Source organism: Anopheles coustani, chromosome 2 (assembly GCF_943734705.1).
Source record: "Anopheles coustani chromosome 2, idAnoCousDA_361_x.2, whole genome shotgun sequence".
Taxonomy (NCBI): Eukaryota; Metazoa; Arthropoda; class Insecta; order Diptera; family Culicidae; genus Anopheles; species Anopheles coustani.
Window position 1 is genome coordinate 24,752,885 of NC_071289.1, and position 21,330 is coordinate 24,774,214.

Below are 21,330 nucleotides of genomic sequence, written 5' to 3' on the forward strand. Positions count from 1 at the left end.
CGTGCTTGCCTGGGGTAGCATAGGCCGCTTTTACGCTCCGAAAGATGTATGAACAACACACCAAGGAAAAGCAAAATCCTTCCGAATGATAAGAAGCTTGTTTACGAGTCCGTTCTTCCTTTATGGTACTGGCTGGCTCTATCACCTTCGCGTTCGGCAGTAAATCACCATCAACAACCATCGCAGGACCGGTGTCTGTTATAATCGTTTTGCGTTGAGAGAGTTTAGTCTCCGAAAGCAATACACACGACACGATTAAGTTCCTCTTTTCGTTTACTTTTTCATGGCTTTGGCTGCTTAGCTAAAAACTCTCATGGCGATCGTTTACTTCATTGGCGAATGTTTGTCAGACGTTGGACTGTAGACGACAGATGTGCAAATTATTCGTTTGCACCGTTTTGCATAATCGATTGTTGGTTATTAGGATACGTTTTGTATTAACATTATTTGTGCTATGTCAAAAAAGGAACGAAGAAATTTTAAAAATGTTTACAAAAGCAGGAAAACTTTCACAAAAAAAGTTACTCAATAAAACAATGGTCCCTTACAGTAAAACTAAACTATTTGTTTTACGGTTCATCCATTTGTTTTAAAGTTCATTTGTTTTACAGTTTAAGCTATTAAAGCTTCTGAAACTAAAACAATACAATCATTTTAAACCCTATTAATATTAGAAAAATTCAAAAGAAAGTACACCGGAGAAAATTAATTTAACATTCCAAGCGAACCAAACGACTTTGCCAACGGCACACTAATGGTCTTAAACACTACGCAAGTGAGCACAATTACCGGATAAAGCTTTCTGGCGTATGGTCAACAAAGTATTCATTCCAATCGTTTCCGCTTCAAACGCTGCTTATGCTGAAAAGTAGCAATCGAATTGGATAATGGATCAGTGAAAATGGAGCAAAGAGAACCATCGTTGGAATGGGAATGGCACCGGTAAGCTTAAAATTAGCCGCAGTATTGTTCATCCCGCTAGATGGAATCTCAGCGTGCGGAAAAGATGGACGAGTTGACCATACGAGGCAGAAAAGCTTTCCTGCTCGTCGACGACAACTGTGAGGTAGCCGCCAACCTGGTCACATCCGAGTGCCTGCTCAGACCGTATAATGGAGCGCATCTGCAATTCTGACAGGCCAGATGAATAATAAATAATCGTCATTGCGCTTGGAAATGGAGTGGTCCGATAAACCTCACGGTCCGCAATCATCATCGATTTTCGGCAACGTCCTAGAAACGTGTGCCCCTTCACAGTGAGTCTTGACCATAGTGGGTTATCAAAAGCAGTGAAATCTAGACCAGTGCAGCTATCCTTAAACCGATGCATCGAGATGTATGCGCTACATATTGAAGAGCGAGCGTTTGACGGGTGTTGATGTTTATGACAGTGTAAAGAAATGACGCCACTAGTGCACTCCATATTCATAAACTAGGAAATAATTCAAGCATACCATCCATCGGATCAAACAACTACCTAAAGATGGCATTAGGCAACTCATCAGATCGATAGTCTTTAAAGTGCCTCAGAATTGAAATGGTGAAAACTTATTAGAGGCATCTAAGTCATTCAGCCAGTAAGTTTATTATTCACTCATTCTTGCTCGGAAACAATTCCGTGCTACGAGAAGCAGATTTATGACCGGAATGAACAGGATTAATGGCGTAATTAGTGATTCGCTTTCACAAAACAGCTTGATTTAAGAAGCCGGTTTTAGTTCTGTTGAACTGCCCATTTAAAATATCAGAATCAGAAAAGTGCTAAGCCGCACAAAGCCCTAGAGAATTATCGAGCTCCAGTGACATGTATATTATTCGATTGTTCAATATTTGTTTTCAACTCTCTATGATTAGAAGATGTAGAATACCTCATAGCAAAGGCTATCAATAACAATTATAGAAAGACTTAACTCCCACTGAAGAGTTTGAATTTTCTGATTATGAAAGCATAGAAGTCTGTCAAAATTCCCACAAACATTGTGGTATATCAAATTCTAATTAAATATGGATAATTCTGAACGATTGCAAGAAGTCTATAATTGTAATTTATTCTGATAATACGTAACGTACAATGTTACGTATGTTTGAACAGTATTTTAATGACACTAAAGTACGCACTTAATTTGTCAAGTTTTCTGCTAAAGATCTTCTTTCCAAGAATGAATAGCTTTGAAATTACCAGCAGGTCTACAGTATAAATTTTTTCGGACATTTAATGCAGGGTAAATGTCCGTGTTGCTAAGAGCGGTACTTGCCGCTGATGAAATCAATTAATTTTTTAATCAGTTAGGTTCAATGGTTCTTATTGTTCAAAAGGCACAGCACCAGCGTACAATGGATTCAAATGGATTCAAATAGAGCACAATGATGCTGAAATGGAATAGAAAAGCTTGTAGTGGCTAAGCAGTACTGGAACATATCTTTGATGATTTAATCAAACGGACAGCGAAATGCTTTTGTGATTGGTTGTACCATTCCAATGTTTACAGGTTTCAAACATAATACAAACGCACGCAATCCTTCCACCGAAAACAAGCAAACTAGATCGTCACGGTAGGTTGGATGAACATATGTTCTCATTGTTTCTGGGCTTTGAAATATGCCGTGCTTCCCGAACGGAAGACGATCGACAAAGGTGATAAATTTATCATCTCAATTACTAGTCGTTTGACATTAGCGTTTCATGTTTGTATTCCAACGAGAGTCTAAAGCTTGCGAGTGCATGTTATGTCCATTTTCCGCTGTGCGACAAACAGCGTTCTTATTCTAACAACAGTTTTAGATAATTCACAAAACATTTACGCTTCTTCGGTAGATTATTTACGCAAATAATAATAATAATGAAAAATAATAAAAATGTGTTCAATGTAATTTTTGTTATACGTTGGAAATGGTTCAAGATTTTGGAACATTATAATTTTAGAACTATATATCAAGATTTTAGATTATAATTTTTTTAGCTACTTGGGCTTCTAATCTTTTGTAGGGGCTTAGACCTGACTAACAACGAACAACTCAGTCTATGAGTTGGCAATAGATTTTGGTTTTCAAAACTCTTAGTCGAAATACCAAACATTCCCATGCAATATTATTGTTGGGGACCAATTTAATCTGCTTTCAGCTCAAAATTTTGTCTAAGATGGTTGACTTTACGACAGCTCCCTTCGTTTGGAGGAAGGTCTATGGACACGAAGGGAATGTAAAACAACCCTCCATGTTATGTTTCTATCTTTCCTGGTGACAAAGTTGGCAAGTGGGTCGTAAGTGCACCTGATTGGGATTATTGTGTTTTGTTTGCCGCAGACTCTGGTCCACACTGACTCTTTCCAAGGAAAGATAAGAACTAATGTCACAAAAGATAGTGCCCACTCTAGCACGCAGTCAAGGCGGAGACTACGGTGGCCCAGGGAAATCGGTAAGAGCGCTACCAACGGGAAGCTTTATTGGATTCGTATGTTAATTATTTCTGTAAACACTCTTCTGCTCTGGCTTCGCCTCAGCCGGTCCAACGTGAGGTTTTGTGAGGAGAAACTTTGCCTTCTGAAACCGTTAAAACTGTCCCCTAGCGGGACCCGGGTGGAAAATTGATCCACACTTTTCCCCACGGACATAATCGTGATTAGCAGCGTAAAGTGAGCATTAGGTAAGTTTTTCCGAGCACGACTCGGAACTACCAAGAGCGATCATCGAGTGTCATTTGGTTTAATGAAATTGGGTTTTGCTGAAATGGTGTTGGCCAACTTAAGCTGTTGCAATATTTACAGTTTATTTTCAATGCTCACGACGTTCGTTTCCTCGAAGCAACTTACAATAATTTGAACATTAAGAAGACAATGCCGTTGGTCGAGCAAAAAAGGTTTTTACCAATTTATTCAGTTTATAATCTTTTCGATTTCTTTTTAAAATACAGTTACATTATGAAAAACATAGTTCATCATACTTACATCACATTAAAAGAAAATAAATTTAAAACAATACAATAATGTTCTCAGAAGAGAAGCAAAATGTATTTTAATTGAAAATATTCAATACGATTTGAAATACCATTGAAATCATCTATTTTATTTCCCATTTTGATGATAAATTGTTGACCAGTAATGTAATCGGGATAGAAATATTACATTTTATAAAGCTGAGGAATATGAAAACTAGAAATATTTCTATAAAGCAACATACTTTAGCTTCCGAATCACGCCTGAAAGGGATTTCATTCCACGTTGGTGGTCTCATTTGAATTTTTAAATTAAATTTCAGTGTAATACTTTGCCTGTACGAAGAACATCCTCTTTCTCCCTACAAGAACATGCTGACAGCTTCCTTTCACAGATTCAATTGGATTAAGATTTGGAAGCGACGAAGGCCTGAGTGAATAAATCGTTTCCGATTTCAAAAATCGACCAGAGCCGGATGCGGAAAGAATCCAGCTGGCGATGACTATTGACAAAACCTCTCTCAATCTCGACGACAACATAAGACGGACCACTGACAACCGTATAAAGACCGCCCGAAACTCCCAAACAGCTCCGTACAAATGATGGTGACGATAGGGATGGCGAAAAGTTATTTGAATATTTTTCTGCCTCCATTTCTTCATTGGTTCTCGCTGCAGGTGTTTTCGTGTCCATCAGCTTAGCTTGGCATTCAGTCGTGGTTTGGGCGACGACAGACTCGAGAAGAATTTATGCTGTGGAACGTAAATGGATTTCGAGCTCCATCTTTCGCACCATTTGTTTCTAAGTTTGTATGTACTTGCTTGAATTTTTCACCTCGTTCAATGAAACACGTTTCCTGCGGCCGGATGTGTGCTGGGAGTTTTTCCTTAAAACCATGTCTTGATGGGGCAATTTAAAGACGTAGTCGAACGAACAGTCAACGACAAGGTTAAATGAATTTTCTTTTTGGTACTACTTGTGTGAGTAAAGCTTGAGAAGAACGATATTTTACTTGTAGTCAAAAGACGATTAGGTTCGCATTAATGGATTGCATTCTGTACAGGTTTTGCTCAATAAGAATTCAATGGAGAGCATCGATGCAATAGTAACACACTGAGCAACATTAAACCGCATGTTAGATTATGGAAAGCGGAATCCACTCAGGAGTTTATTTGAAAACAGTCGACCGTAATTACATACTTTGCATTAGAAACTGAGTGACTTGCTACACGGAACATTAAAAAAACTGTCCGAATGGCACAGCTATGTCCATACGGTTGGGCTCAGTATCTACACTGATACATCTTTAAGGGTTCAGTATGGAACCGAAACCCTTTTAAACCGTCGGGTTTCTATAAGCCTCGTAAGAACAGCGTCCAGGCAGGCTTAGCACTGAGGCAGCAGTGGGTCTAACGGTAAGCGGACTAAGCGGCCGCGAGGGGGGGGGGCTCGCGCTGCCTGGGGGCCCCAAGGGCAATGTGGATCACAAAAATAATAGCAGCATTCAAAGCTGGATTTCAGCAAATCAAGGAAGCGTTAAATAAAATAGTTACTGCTGAAAATGAAAAACAGGGAAAAGGGACAATTCAGGAAGCAAAATCATTGTTAATAAAATGCCTAAATTTGAAATTTATTTAATGACCGATAATGACAATTTATTTAATGATATTCCAGGTTAAATAGAATTTTGCAAAGAATGAATACGACCAAAGGGGGTCCGCGACAGCCGAGCGGTAGCGCCGGTTAGAAAATCGGCCCATGAGCGCCGGGGCTCACCACCTCGACGGCGTGGGTTCGAATCCCAACCGAGGCCGGACCCTCCCCTGTACGAGAGGACTGACTATCCACATGATCATGACATGACATCCAGGCATGACCAAGAGGTCGTTATGCCAAGAAGAAGAAAAAGAAAAAACGGGCACTATAACCGGGCCATGTAAATTGGCCGTGTTATCGGGCCCTTTAACCAGGGCCAGTCAACGGGTCCTGTAAACGGGCGCTGTAAAAGGGCCCTGTAACCGGGCACTGTAACCTGGCCCTGTAAACGGGCCCTGTAAACGGGCACTGTTACCGGCTCTTGTAACTGGGTCCCGTAACTGGGCCGTGTAACCGGGCCGTTTTACCTAGTTTGATAAAAAAGGGAAGAAAAGAATGAAATTATATTGAGAAAAGTATTATAAAGAGTAGTTATCAATAGAAAATTATCATGACGTCTCGGTTAGGGACTTGGATGCCGACCACATTGAACAGAAAGATTCAGATCTTAGAAAACTATTCAAAAAAATTTAAGATTCCTTAGTTGAATATGAAGAGTTACATATCAACAAGCAAATAAAGGAAAAGGAATAAAAACACTAACGCGGCTTTATATTTTAGTAATAATTTAAATTTTTCTCCTGATATTTCCTATATCGATCAATTGATATCTATGGAAAAACATAACAACCGCAGACATGACAATACTGCAAATATATACAATTGATTACAAACCACAATCAAACAAGTTCAACTTTGTTCAATGGTATAGAAACATGTAGGGCAATGGAAATATCTGCAGTGCCCCGATTACCCTACCGCTTGGGGCCCCGGAATAGATTGATCCGCCTCTGCAGTGAGAGGTAAATAATTTTGACCATAAACGAAATCTATTCCATATTCTTCATCCTGTTTTCAGCGTAGTACAAATGCTGGACCAATGTCAACGTACCAGTTCATTGCCAGTCGTAAAACATTCGGGCTTATAAGCAATAAAACTAATTAAAATTACATTTGAGCTAACGAGCGGTAACATTAAACGGAAGTTGTACGCGGTTTACAATGCTGAAGGAGGTCACAGCACACATTTATCTAACTGACTCCCCGTGAGTCGGGTGGTCTTATAATCTCGGATACCCCGGGGTGGTAGAATAGAGCATTCCTATACACAAATTGTGGAGCAAAAGTGTGGAGATGGAGGCTAAATTTAATCGAGAAGAAAATGGTTAACTCTTATGTGGAAAGATTCGTTCTTCTTTCTTTCCACAGTTGTTTCATCCCCTTTCAATTTTGGTTTAGGTATCAGTCATGGAATGCAACACACTGTTTTAGTTTTGTGCAGCAATGTGAGGTTGGCTTCGGCTTCAGGTTCTTGTTTTGCGGAATCTGGCAGTTTGAGGAGGCGAGTGTCCTAAAGGCAAGAAGAGCTGTTGTAGGTTAAATAAATTGACTCGAAAGGAATTGGTGAAACCACCGTGCAATGGTTTACAGAAGGTCGGTGGGAGAATAAGAACCATACCATTTGTAAATGCATGAACACCGAGCAAGAGTAGATTCAAATGAAAAAAGGAACGTGCATGAGTCCGCCAGTTCGGAGCATTTAGTTTATGGTATTTGAACCAAGAGGTTTTTGGTTTTTCGACGAAAATCATCCAAGCTGCACTCGAAAGCAAGGAATCCATGCACATGTTATTTTATACTATATTTGCTTCTAAGTACGGCTTCTCATTTTCCAGTTCCGAAGCAACTTAAATTGACTGAATGTAACGATATGTTTAACAAATTTCAATTTGAACCTTCGAACCTTCAACTATCAGCTTTCGAGAAGCTATGTTTTGTCAGATATTTTACTTTTCTTAGTGAATATCAAGGACAGAAATGGATTACAAAACGGATAGTTTTTAAATTAATAGAAAAAAATACGCAATTGAAAGGAATGGGAGAATTGATTACATTGACTTCTATGACTAAGAAATTGCCCGCTGCAATCCAATTTGTTCCCCTGTCCGCTGGCTTTGTTTCTTATCTCAAACACGACAACGCATAGTTATTGCCACATTGGCCCGCTCCGGACACATTCGACAAGATTTTACCGTACTTCGTAAGAATCGCGAAGCAGTACACTGATTATGTAATTGTGCTTATCAGCTTGGTTTCGGTGTTTTACTTTGCTATGCTTCTGGATCGACCACAGCTGCACACGGCTGGTGTACAGTTTAGAACCACCTGTTAATAAATAATTTCCAAACAGTACAGTAACAAACTTGAGCTTCAAATGATACTCAGTTACTGATGATCAGTTAGCATTGGATCACAACATAGCTCGTAAAGTATGACTGGGGAAGCTTGCCCCTCGACCAACAATGGCATCTTCCAAGAAGGTAGTTTTAACAAGCCAATAAACCTAGCCATAAGTACACCTCAGTTCTGCTCTTATGACCATAAGTGTATTGAAAAATATGCTCATGCAGTTCTTGATCGATCCCATCACACGTTGATTAGACGTTATGAGTAAATGTGCCAGTGAAAGCGTTTAGTTGTTCCCTGGCTTCACGATGGAATATCGTGTGTTTACCGTGTTGTTGTATATCAGTGTGCTTTGCTTAGCTCAACCTTTTTCTGCTGCAGATGGATTAGGTTTAGAGGCGATCGTGGGTAAACTTGAAACTATGCAAGCCAGCTTACAGAACATCGAGCAAAATATGAAGTTACAAGATGGTTGTGGCCAGGACCGCAGACTGGACACATTGGAACGCGCTTTAACTGTAAGACATTATTCAATGCTTGTTTAAACAAACCTCGAGCTTTCGTATGTTTCTTACAGAAACTGCAACGCGATGTTGAGGAAAGAGAAGACGCGCTGGAACGAAAGCTGATTGAGCTTGAAAACAACATGACGGCAAAAGATTACACTTTGCAGGAAGTGCAACTTTCGATTAAGGTGAGATGTAGGGATCAGCAAATAGATGGTGCTATACTTGAAGAATGGAATTAATGTAAGATAATTTTGTTTGTAGGAAGCAAAACGGATCTTGAAAGTCAAAGACGAATCTCAACAGGATAAATTGACGTCGTTGGAGAAAACAGTGCAAACAAACGATAGTATCTTGCAGGAGGTGTTCCAGATGAATCGAGATCAACAAGATGAATGGATGAACAAACCCATTGAAAAGATAAATGAGTTTGCAATGAAGATCGAACCTCGTGATAGTGCTCAACATATAACCCTCAAGGAGATTCAAGCCATAGCCGAACAGATCAACAACACCCAAACAGCATTTATCAAAAACGAAACTAATATTGCATTGCACCCTTTGAGACCTGCTACAACGGCTGACATTATTCTACCTTATAGGTCATGCAGGGAAGTACCAACCAAGCCCGGAAAATACCAAATTAAACTCCCAAATTCAGGTCAAATAATTCAGGTTTATTGTGAACAGGAGGCTTTCGGCGGTGGTTGGACAGTTTTTCAGTATCGCTTCAATGGCAAGATTGATTTCTTCCGGAATTGGAGTGAATACCGCGAGGGTTTCGGAGACCTCGACGGCGAGTTTTGGTTAGGCTTGGAGTATCTGCATGAGCTGACTTCGGTCCGGAGGAATGAGCTGATTATAGAACTACGAGATTACGAAGGCAACCATGGCTTTGCTTACTACGATCAATTTTCGATCCGCAGTGAAAGTGACAAATATAGTATTGCATTAGGCGAGTATAATGGAACGGTTGGTGATACAATGGTGCTTCACAAAGACATGAAATTCAGCACCAAGGATAGCGATAATGATCTGACTGACAAGTATCATTGTGCGGAGGTAATGCGTGGGGCCTGGTGGTACCTGGATTGTAGCGAAGCGAATTTCAACGGTCCGTATGCAAACATAACCGTTGATTGGAAATCACTTAATTGGCATTACTTAAAAACTGATCGGCGCTCAATGGCATTTATAAGAATGATGTTTCGTGAAGTTGTTGAATATTTGAATACAATTAGCAGCTTAATAATGGTTTCTCAATGTTGTTGTAATACGGTATACGGTAAGTATTGAAATGGAAATTTAGATTCGTAATAACAATATTTAACAAACAAACAGTTTTGGTACCGGATAGGAGAAAATATGGTTTACTCATGCCACAATGGTGTTACTTAAGGAGACAGAACAAACACGCGCTAGAAATCTCGAGTCTGGCATCAGCTTTATGTAGTCCAAACAACGGTTAATATGAACAGAGGTCACGAAAGTATTGTATCTACATTCACTTATACTTTACGCCAAGAGCTTTTCAATAGATGTGTGTACCTGTGTGTGAAAACTATATAAAATTTACAACAGTTTACAATCAACTAAAAAGTAATAACTATCACACTATTACTCTCTAAGAGGGAAAAAATTTTTCTGCTCTTCGAATATAATTTTACTTTATTTCTTTCTTTTTTTTCTTTCGACATGCGATTGATGATTGTGTGACAAAAATCGTTCGACTTCCAAAAGGCATTTCATTTTCGCTTAATACTATCAGGTTATGAGGTTTTTTGTGCCCTCGAATGGTGCTTTTTTTGGCAGCATGCGTTAGCACCGATCATTTTCCACATTCGTGGTTCTTGTGGCAAGTTGTTTCACCGTTCCATTGTCAAAACCCCCTCTTTTCGGTCAAAGGGAAACCAGATGGAGCCAATCAAGCCTCGAGCGTCTCGCTGTTACCCTCGCTGTCGAGTGATGCCACTTTGACCTCCTCGGTGGTCCATTAACTATTCGTCGTGCAGTTCATGTGCTCCTCGGGTCGAACGACCGGTGGAATGTCCTCGTACGGTCGCACCCCCGCAAGTCGCTGCTTGTCCCGCACCTTCTCGACGTCCTCGAACACCCGCAGCAGATTGCGGCCGGCCAGCTTTTCCAGCTCATCGATCGTCCAGCCGTCGCCGAGCAGTTCGGCAAACAGGCGCGGATAGCTCGAGACGTCCTCCAGGTCTTTCGGGGTGCTGCTCCGGTCGCCGGGGGATGGGTTGGATGAGTTTGAGAATGAAACGAGAATGAAATAAGATTTATGGATCGTCTTTAGATGGCCGTTCACGGTTTTAAAGAGAAAAGAAAAAGAAAGTATTAAACATAATTAATACTTTCATAATTGTATAATTTTAGTTTTTGAGTTGTTTTGCAGTGGTCAAAAATATTTTTCACCAGCAGTTCAAAATTCGGTGACGTTTTGGATCTTGTAACCCATGACTCATAAATCCTAAGGAAGCTTTTACAAATTGTAAATTAGCAATCTTTTAGAACAAATATTTTATGAAAAATGATCACGCGTAACGTAAAAATAATACTCACGTATAATAATCTCAAATCCTTTTTTAATTAATTAAAGAAATTATTTTCTTTTTTCTACTTTTCTGGATTGAACTAAAGACACTAAGTTTAGTTTTTTGAATGCGGGTCGATTTTGTTGCATGATTGCTTGGTGCTTATCAATAAAATACAGGTTTTTCGTCTCATTAGCCTCAATGTTTGACCATACGGCGCGAGAAACACGCACCAACACACTGATCAGGGAATTGCCGTTACAATCTCGCAAACAGTTTAAATATTCTACCCACAATTATTTATTGGTATTATTTTAGTTCTTTGCTGATGATAATAAGTTTATCAGAGAATTTGTAAATACAGTCGTTAAAAATGAAGATGTCAGCTTTAAAGAACCCAACGTCAACTGATAATGGAAGAGCGGGGCATTTTTGTAACGGTCATCTATTGAATACCCATTAAAATTCATACAAAACATGGAGAGCCTTAAAGCAATATTAATCAACGATTGGTGGGATCGATTTTCGAAACATAACTAACCAAATAAATTGCCTTACTATCTGATCATGTTGTCTTAAGGGTTAATTCACAGTTCGCACCAACACTACCGGAGTTAAACGCTTGTTATCATCTCCTGAGCTATTCAACTGTTCTTCAAAACGCTCGGAATAGTACCGAGTCCCAGACACGAACATTAGGTGTTCGTAGTGATCGATCGTTGGGTGTTCTAACAGTGAAGGCATTTTGTCGTTCCCTTGCTAGACAATGAAGTGCCGTGTGTTTGACCTGTTACTGTATTACAGCATAGCCTTAGCTTTTCACTCTTCTGCAGCAGATGAATTAGGGTTAGGATCAGTCATGACTAAAGTCGACATTCTGCTAGCCAGCTTACAGAATATCGAACAACATGTAAAGTTGCAGGACCACCAATTGGACGCATTGGAACGCGCTTTAGCTGTATGAAATTATTCAGTGCGAAATGTTTCTAAATCGAAGAATAACACCTTCCGCATGTTTTTTGCAGGAAGTCAAACGAAATATGAAGGAAAGAGAGGATTCTTTACAACGAAAGCTGACTCAGCTTGAATCCAACATGAAGGCAAATAATACGATGATGGAGGCAACGGGCTCGATGAAGGTAATATATCTACTTGTGATGTGGGTATTCTGGTAGTAAAGTACTAATGCGTCAACACTTTTTCGTAGAAATTGCAGCACGTCGTAAAAATGACAGAACAAACTCTACAAGCTAAGCTGACGGCTTTGGAGGAAACCGTGCAGTCAAAGAATGATACTTTGCAGGAAATTTTACAGACTTTGAAGGGAATGAAAGCCAGTTTTCACGATCAAATAGGTGTATTGAGAAACAAAACTATTGAGAAGAAGAACGATCTTCCGGTTCTGGTCGGATTTAACAATAGCATTCAGAATATAAGCTTTAACGGACTGCAAGCCGAAGCCGAGCAGACCATCGGCATTCAAACAAAGTTGATCAAAAATGAACCTGAAATTCTTGTATCTACACCTTCGATTCCTGCGACAAGACCTAGAAGAATTCTTGCCTACAGGTCTTGCAAGGAAGTACCAACTAATGTGTCCGCAAAATACCAAATCAAAATCCCGGATTCATCTTTAACTGTGCAGGTTTATTGTGAACAGAAGGCTTTCGGCGGTGGTTGGACAGTTTTTCAGCATCGCTTCAATGGCGAAGTTGATTTCTTCCGGAATTGGAGTGAATACCGCGAGGGTTTTGGAGACCTTGACGGCGAGTTTTGGTTAGGCTTGGAGAATCTGCATGAGCTGACTTCGGTCCGGAGGAATGAGCTGATGATAGAAGTACGAGACTACAAGGGAAATTACGGCTACGAAAGGTATAAGGAATTTAAGATCGGAAGTGAAAGCGACAAGTATAGCCTCAAGATTGGAGGCTATAAAGGAACAGCAGGAGATTCGTTGTTTTACCATCAAGGCATGAAGTTCAGCACCAAGGATAGTGATAACGATGCTTCAGTTAAGCGAAATTGTGCCGAGGCAACTGGTGGGGCTTGGTGGTACAATGCTTGTAGTGAATCTAATCTCAATGGGCCGTATGCAAATACTACCGATGATTGGAAGTCACTCCATTGGCGTTCCTTGAAAGATGATGGTCGTGCAATGATTTTTTCCAGAATGATGTTTCGCGCAGTAAATTAACATTCGAATACAAAAATCAGTTAAAAATATTGCTAGTATCTACCATCTCCGGGTTGTGATTGTTTGAAGTAAGAAGTCAAAACACAATCTTAAAAATGTGATTTGATGTGTTAGTGCACATGACTATATTGTTATCATTCGAAATAATAAAATTATCTTTCATACTCTATAATTAATTTCATGAATTTATAAAACTAGTGTTTGTTACTAATAGATTTTTTTGATTTATGTGAAACTGAAGCGTTAAAACATTGATCATAATTGGAAATACTTACAAATTTATACCATCATAGCCGGCTCCCAGCCCTACGTGATCAACTCCGGCAACTCGGCGAATGTGGTTGATGTGTGCTTTGTGGAAGAAATCGTAAAAATACACATAAATTATCGATGGAAATCATCATCATCATCAGAAGCCTTAAAACGGGTTCCTACATATTTATGAAACCAGATAGACGTATGTTCAATGGACGTTGCTCTTGATGACTTTATAATCGAAGGTTATGATTTTTTGTTTCTTCTTTCTACTATGATTTTCACCGTTTTCTGACTTTCAGTTTGATTGCAATGTCACTGTGTTTTTGTTTTTGTTACCAAAAGTAAAGAAGTGCCGGCACTTGCCTTGTCTAGCTTCGCAAAGCACAATCATGTTGGATGCTGATAAAGCAATCTCTTACGAATTCGATAGGTCATCATCACTAGAAATTTCATAGCCTGGTGCGCTAGGCGAATGTTCGGAGGCGAAATATTCGGATGAAACAAGGGTCATAAAGGAACTGAATCAGTTGGGGTTTATTCGGCACACCATCGTACGTTTCGTGTGTAATTCAATTGAACGTGCAAAACTATTTCTGGCATGCGCTAGTTTTCATCTCTGTATTTACAATCACTCAAGTTCTGTTCGACCACCATGAAAATAATTTAGATTCATACCGTTCGTTGTTTGGTGGATTTATAGAATTGGAATGTAAAACTACATACTCACAACGAATTGAATTATGAATTCTTCTAGTAAACTATGCCGCTTACTATGTTTACGGTCGCTTCGTGGCAATTAAAAGCAAATAAAAGCATATACTTGAAAGAAATAAGCGAAGTGTGTTTAAATATGCCCGCTACCAGAAAAATGTCATCCTATGCTCGTTTGTGCTCCTGCCATTTTGAAACCAGTTCATCAATTCAACCACCATGTTTCCAAAAATAAAAGGTTTACGATAACAGACTATTGGTTTTAGTCGAATCCAGAATACCAATTTTCTCTGTGACATAGCTGACAAAACCAGAGTGACGATTGAAAGGGTTCATTATAAAGAGTTTAGGAGACTTGGAATATGAAAGATCGACAAATAATTTCTAAGTTGTTTCCAATACATCCGAATTATAAATCTGATCGAAGAAATATGAATCAGTAGGTCAGAGAGCGATAATAAATAAACAATTTGAGGTCACCATGATTGCTGAGACAAAAATGACTTTACCTGTCAGTTTTCTCGATGCTATTCTATGCAAAAGATTGTACACTTTGGAAAAAAACGAAAAAAAGGCTCAAATTGAGTATTGATCTGACGATGTCGATAAACGGTTTTAATGCATAAAATGCTTTGAAAGAAATCGTAAAATCACAAGCACATCTAAACATTAATATTAAAATAATAAACACAAACTAGAAAGTCAATTTGCTTTGAAAAGGTTTATGTATTGCGATATAATAATAATTAAAAAGAATTTGCCAAGTCCCGCCCAAAATGTCCAACTTTTCGCAATATAATGTGGAAACCACTTACTTTTTTGCTGTTATTTTATTGGTGCTGGTCGTTTATTGGTAAATAGTGATAATATCGCGAATTCTTTAGGTCTGACCTGTCATTGGTATTATATGTAAGTACACTGTGTATGTGTATATGCACTTATGTAAGTACACGAAACAAATTACAAAACTTTGCAATGAAGAGCCTTTATTTTTATTTTTGAATATGCACACAGTGGGGGAACAATATTCGATCTGCCAGTGTTCTGTTTCTTTAACTGGAGAACTAAACAAATTTTAATTACTCATTATTTCAGTTCACGTATAAGTATTCTTAAATGAGCTAAAGCGTAATCTGATCAACGCATCCCCTCCTTTCTATACGCACCATTAAGATTAACATTTTCCTTGCGAGAGTATCACCAGCCTCCGGTCAAAAGATTACCCCCCCTGGCTTGCTTTTTTTATTTATCAGGAACACAGAAACGACTGCTGTGTGATTCGATCAATCTTTTTGGAATTGATTATTCCTAATAGGGGATGTTAAAAAGTTGTAGTATTCCTGGTTTTACATGTGGTTTTCACGGAGACACAGTGTGTACAAATCTTTTTCTTGACCAATCTTGAACATTTTTGATCTTGCATGGTAAAGTTTTCCACTGAAATCCTCGCATTATACTAATAATTCATATTTCTTGGTTGAGGTCAGCCTATAAATGTACTCTAGTCCTAACCAAAATTCCCCTCTGAGATTTCCGAATCCCTTACGGTAGTCGGCACAATCTCTGTCAAAGTCTACCTCTCCGTTGAATCGCTGTTGAATCACTATCCAACCACCTCCAAAATAAATTTGTTCACAGTAATTTGTTCACAGATATATTTTCATTGGGACCTATTTCGATTTCATATACACCGGACTTCATCAGAGGCATTTTTTTGCATGATTTGTAGGGACCGTCCGACACACGGATTTTCGCAGGGGTCTCTATTGTTTTAATAGACTTTACCACTTATTGTAATGCATTTTCGTTTGCTTTCATGCTGTTTACGAACTCAACCAGCTTACCAAACAGAATGTCGCCCCAAACATGTGTGTACCAAACAGAACATAGGAGGAGGGTTTATTTTGTATATTAATTTAAGAATCTTGTTTTTTTATTCCAAAACCTTTAGCAGGTGATTTAGATAGGAGACAGTGTGAGTACTCTACCATAAAGAGCCCGGTCATGGTAAGCGTCCTGAAAACGGTGTTGAAGCGAAAAAAAACCGTTTTTTTCGGGAGAAAGATAATTTTCGCCTCTCTTGGCAGTGAAGCTTTTGATTTCATGCTGTTTTCGAATTCAACCAGCTTACCCAGCAGAATGTTGCCCCTCGTCTTTATTCCACTTTCCATTTCCAGCAAACTATCGTCTCTAGCTTTCATAGTTTTTTCGAATTCGACAAATTTTTGTTGAAGTTTCAAATCTCTTTCTTCTTTTGCAATTAATGCTTGTTCCATTCTTTCCACCTTTCTACGCAGGTAGTGTTTGGTCATCTTGGCTGTAGAACTCGTTCCTTGCAAGTAGTCTTGCTGAATATTCTCTTTCGTACTTTGGCTCCGCTCGATGTCCTCGAGTTGTTTCTCCAAACAGATCAGCTTTTCGTCACGCGCCTTGATCCCGCGCTCCATTTCGTCCAGCTTACTGCGCAAGCTTGCCATCGTAGAGTGTTCCATTTCGTCTTGCTTATGGCCGAAGTCACTGGCCATAACAGAATCCTCGATGTTTGTACTAGGTTGCAGTGCTGGCAGGCTTTCTAGACGAACGTTTTCACTGTTTCCTTGATTCTGTTCTAATTTGCTTAACTTTTTCTGCAGGATGTCGAGCTTATTTATCAGCAAATCCATCTAGAACTCAGAGGAAGTCGAGTGAACCGGGCCTTGCTGTGCAATACCTTTAAAAACTGCTCGCTTGTAACCACTTGCTGGACCAGAACTTCACTAAATCAGTAAAGAACTACTTGTAATTTGTTTCTACTTGTGTGTACCGCCTGCTGTCCACGGTCAATGCTGTAAGAGCTCCCAATTGGTACTGACTTTTACCGAATTTTTTTTCAGTATAAGTATGTATCTGCTGTAGTTGTATGTGTGTTGAAAATGTGGCAGGTATGAGTAAAGGTAATGAGGTAATGAGACACTTTTGCTACCTACGAGGTTTGTAATATCCCAAACGATGCTTTTCAAAAGGCGTGCTTTGCCCTTTATCGACGGATCGTTACCTGAACTTCTTTCTGCAATCCAACTCTTTATGGTGAAATCGTAGAGGTACGGATTGCAATGTGATCATAGGATATGGCCTACCTTCGTTGGTTGGCCCAAGTCAATGAATCCAGAGCAAAAGTGCCTTACATAACCCTTTGTGTTTTGTTTTGTCTATCCGTACCTGGTATATTTTGTTGTAGGTGTAGGGATTAGGAGGGATATGTAGAGAGACACAGGTAGATAGAAAGGAAAAGAGAGGGAAGTATCATGTACTAACGAATGAATAAGCGTTGAATAAAAATAAATGGGCCAGTTGAGTTAGAACTGTGAGCTGGAACGCATATAGAGTGAGAGTGCTACGTTTACAATTGATCTGAAAATCGCCGTTCCCTTCCGACGGTCACTACAGTAGGGAAGGCTTTTTTACCATTTAAATAATTGTGCTCGGTGACATATGCAAATTTTGAAAATAGCAATATTTTGCTTTTTGTTTCTGATCCCACGTAGCCGAACCCGTACGGTAAGGCATTGAGGCCGTTAAACATAACAAGAACTAACCTACCGGAGGATCGCACTGAAAAATGACAGTACCTGTTAACCCTTCATGCTTCCGGCTTCAACATTGACTGGTCTGATTTTGAACAGTTTGAGTAATCCATAGTCATCTTTTGAAGTATTCTGTAGGATTTTATCTATCTTTTTTAATTTACGTCCCATTTCCAGCAAAACGACCCTCGCCCTTATTATAATTTCGAAAGCAACTAGCTTTTCGTGTAATTATGAATCACTCTTTTGAAACGACCGATCCATCTCGTCGAGCTTTTTACTGCGGGAGTCATTTTTGGTAGTGTTCTGCCGAAATTGCCTAACTTTTAATGTAATTTAGAATCTCTTTCTTCCAACAACCGGCCCATTTCCGGCCTGCTCAATACACCACAACTGACTGCGCAGGTAATCCTCAGCCTCATCGGTACTGAAGTCGGTTGCGACCAAGTTGATCTGATGACAAACCTCTTTCGTGGTCTTATTGTGCTCGATGTCTTGTAGATTCTTTTCCAAACAGTTCAGCCTGTCGTCGCGAGCGTTGATCGCGCGCTCCATTTGCTCCAACTTACTGCGCAAGCTGTTCTCTCTAGCCATCGTTTCATTTCATCTAGCTTTCCTTGGAGATAATCTATTCGAGCCCTCATGGTGCATTCCATTTCACCAAGTTTACCTCGATTAAAATACTCGATCGTCTTGGTACAAGGTTCTGCGATCTCGAGACTTTTCAGTCGAAAATGCTCATGCTTGCCTTGATTCTGATCCAAATGGCTTAACTTTTGCTGCAGAGTGTCAAGCTTAATCATAAGCAAATCCATTTCTATCTGTCACTTTTGTTTGTATTGGAAAACCTATGCCACTCTGTTACCGAACAGGGATTCACTGTTTAAACACAAATGAACTATGTGATTGCGGTTTAGTCAATTGTTATTATGCACTTTGCTTCCTTTGCAATACACTTGTTTCTTCCAGCTATAGTACACGATGCGTCCTTTTAGATTTCACTATTGGTTCTGACCAGTTTCGAAGAACGAAGGTTGAATAAATAGTGAGTTTAAATTTTCAAAAGGTTGGTATAGATTGTCAATTAGTCAAAACGACAAAGCATGATGATTTTGCCGGCCGAATGTACAGCAGGCTGCCTACGGGGTAAGTAAAATATTTATTTCCGATAGGGTTTGGTAAGCGTGTATGGTCCGATTAATACCTGTCGTTACTTGAATAGGTTTTTTTCTGTAAAATTTCTTATGGTCAAATTTTAAAGGTAGCCCGTCCTATGGAGATGGTCTAAGACACGGACATCGGAAAACGGAAACATTGGATGTGAAAAAATAGTCCTTCAATACGGCATTGATCCTTGTGGTTGACACCCCAATCCTAATGTGAATTATCGAAACCTTCGCCTCTTTTAACATGCAGGTTTTGAAATGATGATTATCCTGCCTATTTAATGATGCCATGTAACTGAGCCCGTGGCGAAATACATACAGGTGGCGAAGTACACAAATCGGAAGCGTTTCCTAGTCAGGTCTTGGGATGTCGAGTAGAATTGGGATTCGAATCGCGAATCTCACAGAATCAAAAAATGGCGCAAAACTATTAAAAAAGTGAAACCTACCTGCGGCATCCAGAACCGATGCATTCTCGCTACACCGAAGGAACTTGTTGTAAAAGTTCACCATCACCAGGCCGCGGTTCCGCGTCACCAGCTCGAGCACCTCGTCCTGCACGTTCCGGCTCGAGTTGCATAGCGCGTAGGCGGACGAGTGGGAAAAGATGACCGGAGCTTGTGAGGTCGCTAGGACATCCTTCATCGTCCCGACGGATGACTTGGACAGGTCCACTATCATGCCCAGCCGGTTCATTTCCCGTATGATAGTCTGTGGGAAGCAGGGAAGAGGAAAAACAAAAACAAGGCGACACATACAGGATTACTAGTATGTAAATGATTGGTAAATGATAAAAATGATCACATTTTACCGTTTATTGTATCAGGTATAATTTCCTTATGAATTGTTTTTTTTCTGTTTTCTTCGAAACTTCCGCTCATTTTATGCAATAATAATGACTTTGTTACTTTCTTAATAGTAACAAACTAATTGCTTGGACGTATTAAACATTTTCATACTGTTTGTGTACTGTTTCATATATTAGGTCTTACTACACTTTTTTCTTGATACTATCTTTTTTCTACCGATTATTTGTATAAGCAATTTTCCTGGTTTGAGACAGACCAACGACGGAAACGCTATGATCAAAAGAGCTTCAAGGCATCTTGCAACGGTTAGCCATTTTTACTTTCTTTGATAAATTGTTTTAAGGAAATGGATTCCAAACATCTATAGGCAACCTTATTATTTTTGGTTCAACTTATTAGGCTTCTTCAGTGGCAACTCAATTTCATGTTCACAATTATTTGCGGTGGCCGATGACACATAATTAATTTAAGTTTGCTTAACCTCAAACCCCCGGGACGAGAAAATCGATGATGGTAATAGAATCTTGTTTATTCAGACATGCTGTTTGCGTCTTAAAACAAAGAGGCGTTAGATAAACCGTCTGATATCGGTTCGAAGAATTACTCTTACTCGAAATGAAAGCGACCTCCCAAATTGGTTTCAGGAAGGCTGAGAAAAATTGTTTTTTTTTACCCAACGTCTATTTCGTTACACCCCGTACTGATTTACGATTAAAGAAGATACAATAATTTAAATAAATTAGTTTCAAAAGCACAACAAAAGTTGAGACACAATTTAATTATTTATATGTTAGAACTTAAAAAATTGTGGCTCCTACAAAACTGAATCTTTGTGCTATCAATCAAAACAAGCTCCAATCCAAATATGAAATTGATCACTTACTTACTTACATAAACTTGTTTAATCAATTTCAAGTCTGTTGCGGTCGTGTTTCTGCTTGAAAGTGATTTGTTTCCTTAGTGCAATGTACGATTACTTTTTGATTGGTACCCTATATCGAAGATCGTCCATTTGAAACGTACTGTCCAAAACAGAATAGAGTTTCAATGTTTAGGAAATTTTATAAAGCTTCTCATAAACAGTGGAGCACACTGTAAATCTTTCCATTTCCCTTCACGTGCAACGTAATTTTCAATTGTCCATCGAGGTGCACAGTAGAGCAGCTGTGTTGGACACCTTTGGCGCCCTGGAGTGCCATTAGGATTAGCGGGAAAATATTCTGTTACCCATTTATTCTCCCTTCCGTGGGCAAAAGCGGAATTTAGTTCTGGCCATTCCATCCTACTGCTATAAACAATTGCTATAGCTTAGAAAGTGCAATTGAAATTGGAAATTTATCCTGGAAACTTTTCTACTAACCACCAGAATGGTCTAGCACAGGCTTCTCGGTGCAAAACCTTGGAGTTATCTAACAGAATGGGAAATATGCATGTGAAATAAACCAATATTTTGCGGTGAACTCGAAGGTGACTAGCTAAGATAGCTACTATGCCAGGACCTATCGAGAGCACATAGTGCATAAGTGAATTTCAGAGAGTCTTTGTTTGTGTCGCTACCGAAACTGAGCCATGGTGGTTTACTGCCGTACCGAACGCTGGGTACGCTGATAATGTTTGGGGTATTTTCTAGTGGAAGTGGCCGC

At 39.4% G+C, this 21,330-nt stretch overlaps 1 protein-coding gene across 1 annotated transcript in view; it reads right to left on the minus strand.

Annotated features, from left to right (window-relative positions):
- Positions 1-10,095: 10,095 nt before the first annotated feature.
- Positions 10,096-21,330, minus strand: part of LOC131263139 (uncharacterized) — a 29,855-nt gene continuing 18,620 nt past the window's right edge. The window contains exons 9-11 of the mRNA XM_058265294.1: positions 19,328-19,589; positions 13,456-13,531; positions 10,096-10,668 (exon numbers count right to left, since the gene is read on the minus strand). Of these exons, the coding sequence (XP_058121277.1) occupies positions 10,434-10,668; positions 13,456-13,531; positions 19,328-19,589 (573 nt within the window). The 3' untranslated portion in view covers positions 10,096-10,433. The remainder of the gene's footprint in view (positions 10,669-13,455; positions 13,532-19,327; positions 19,590-21,330) is intronic.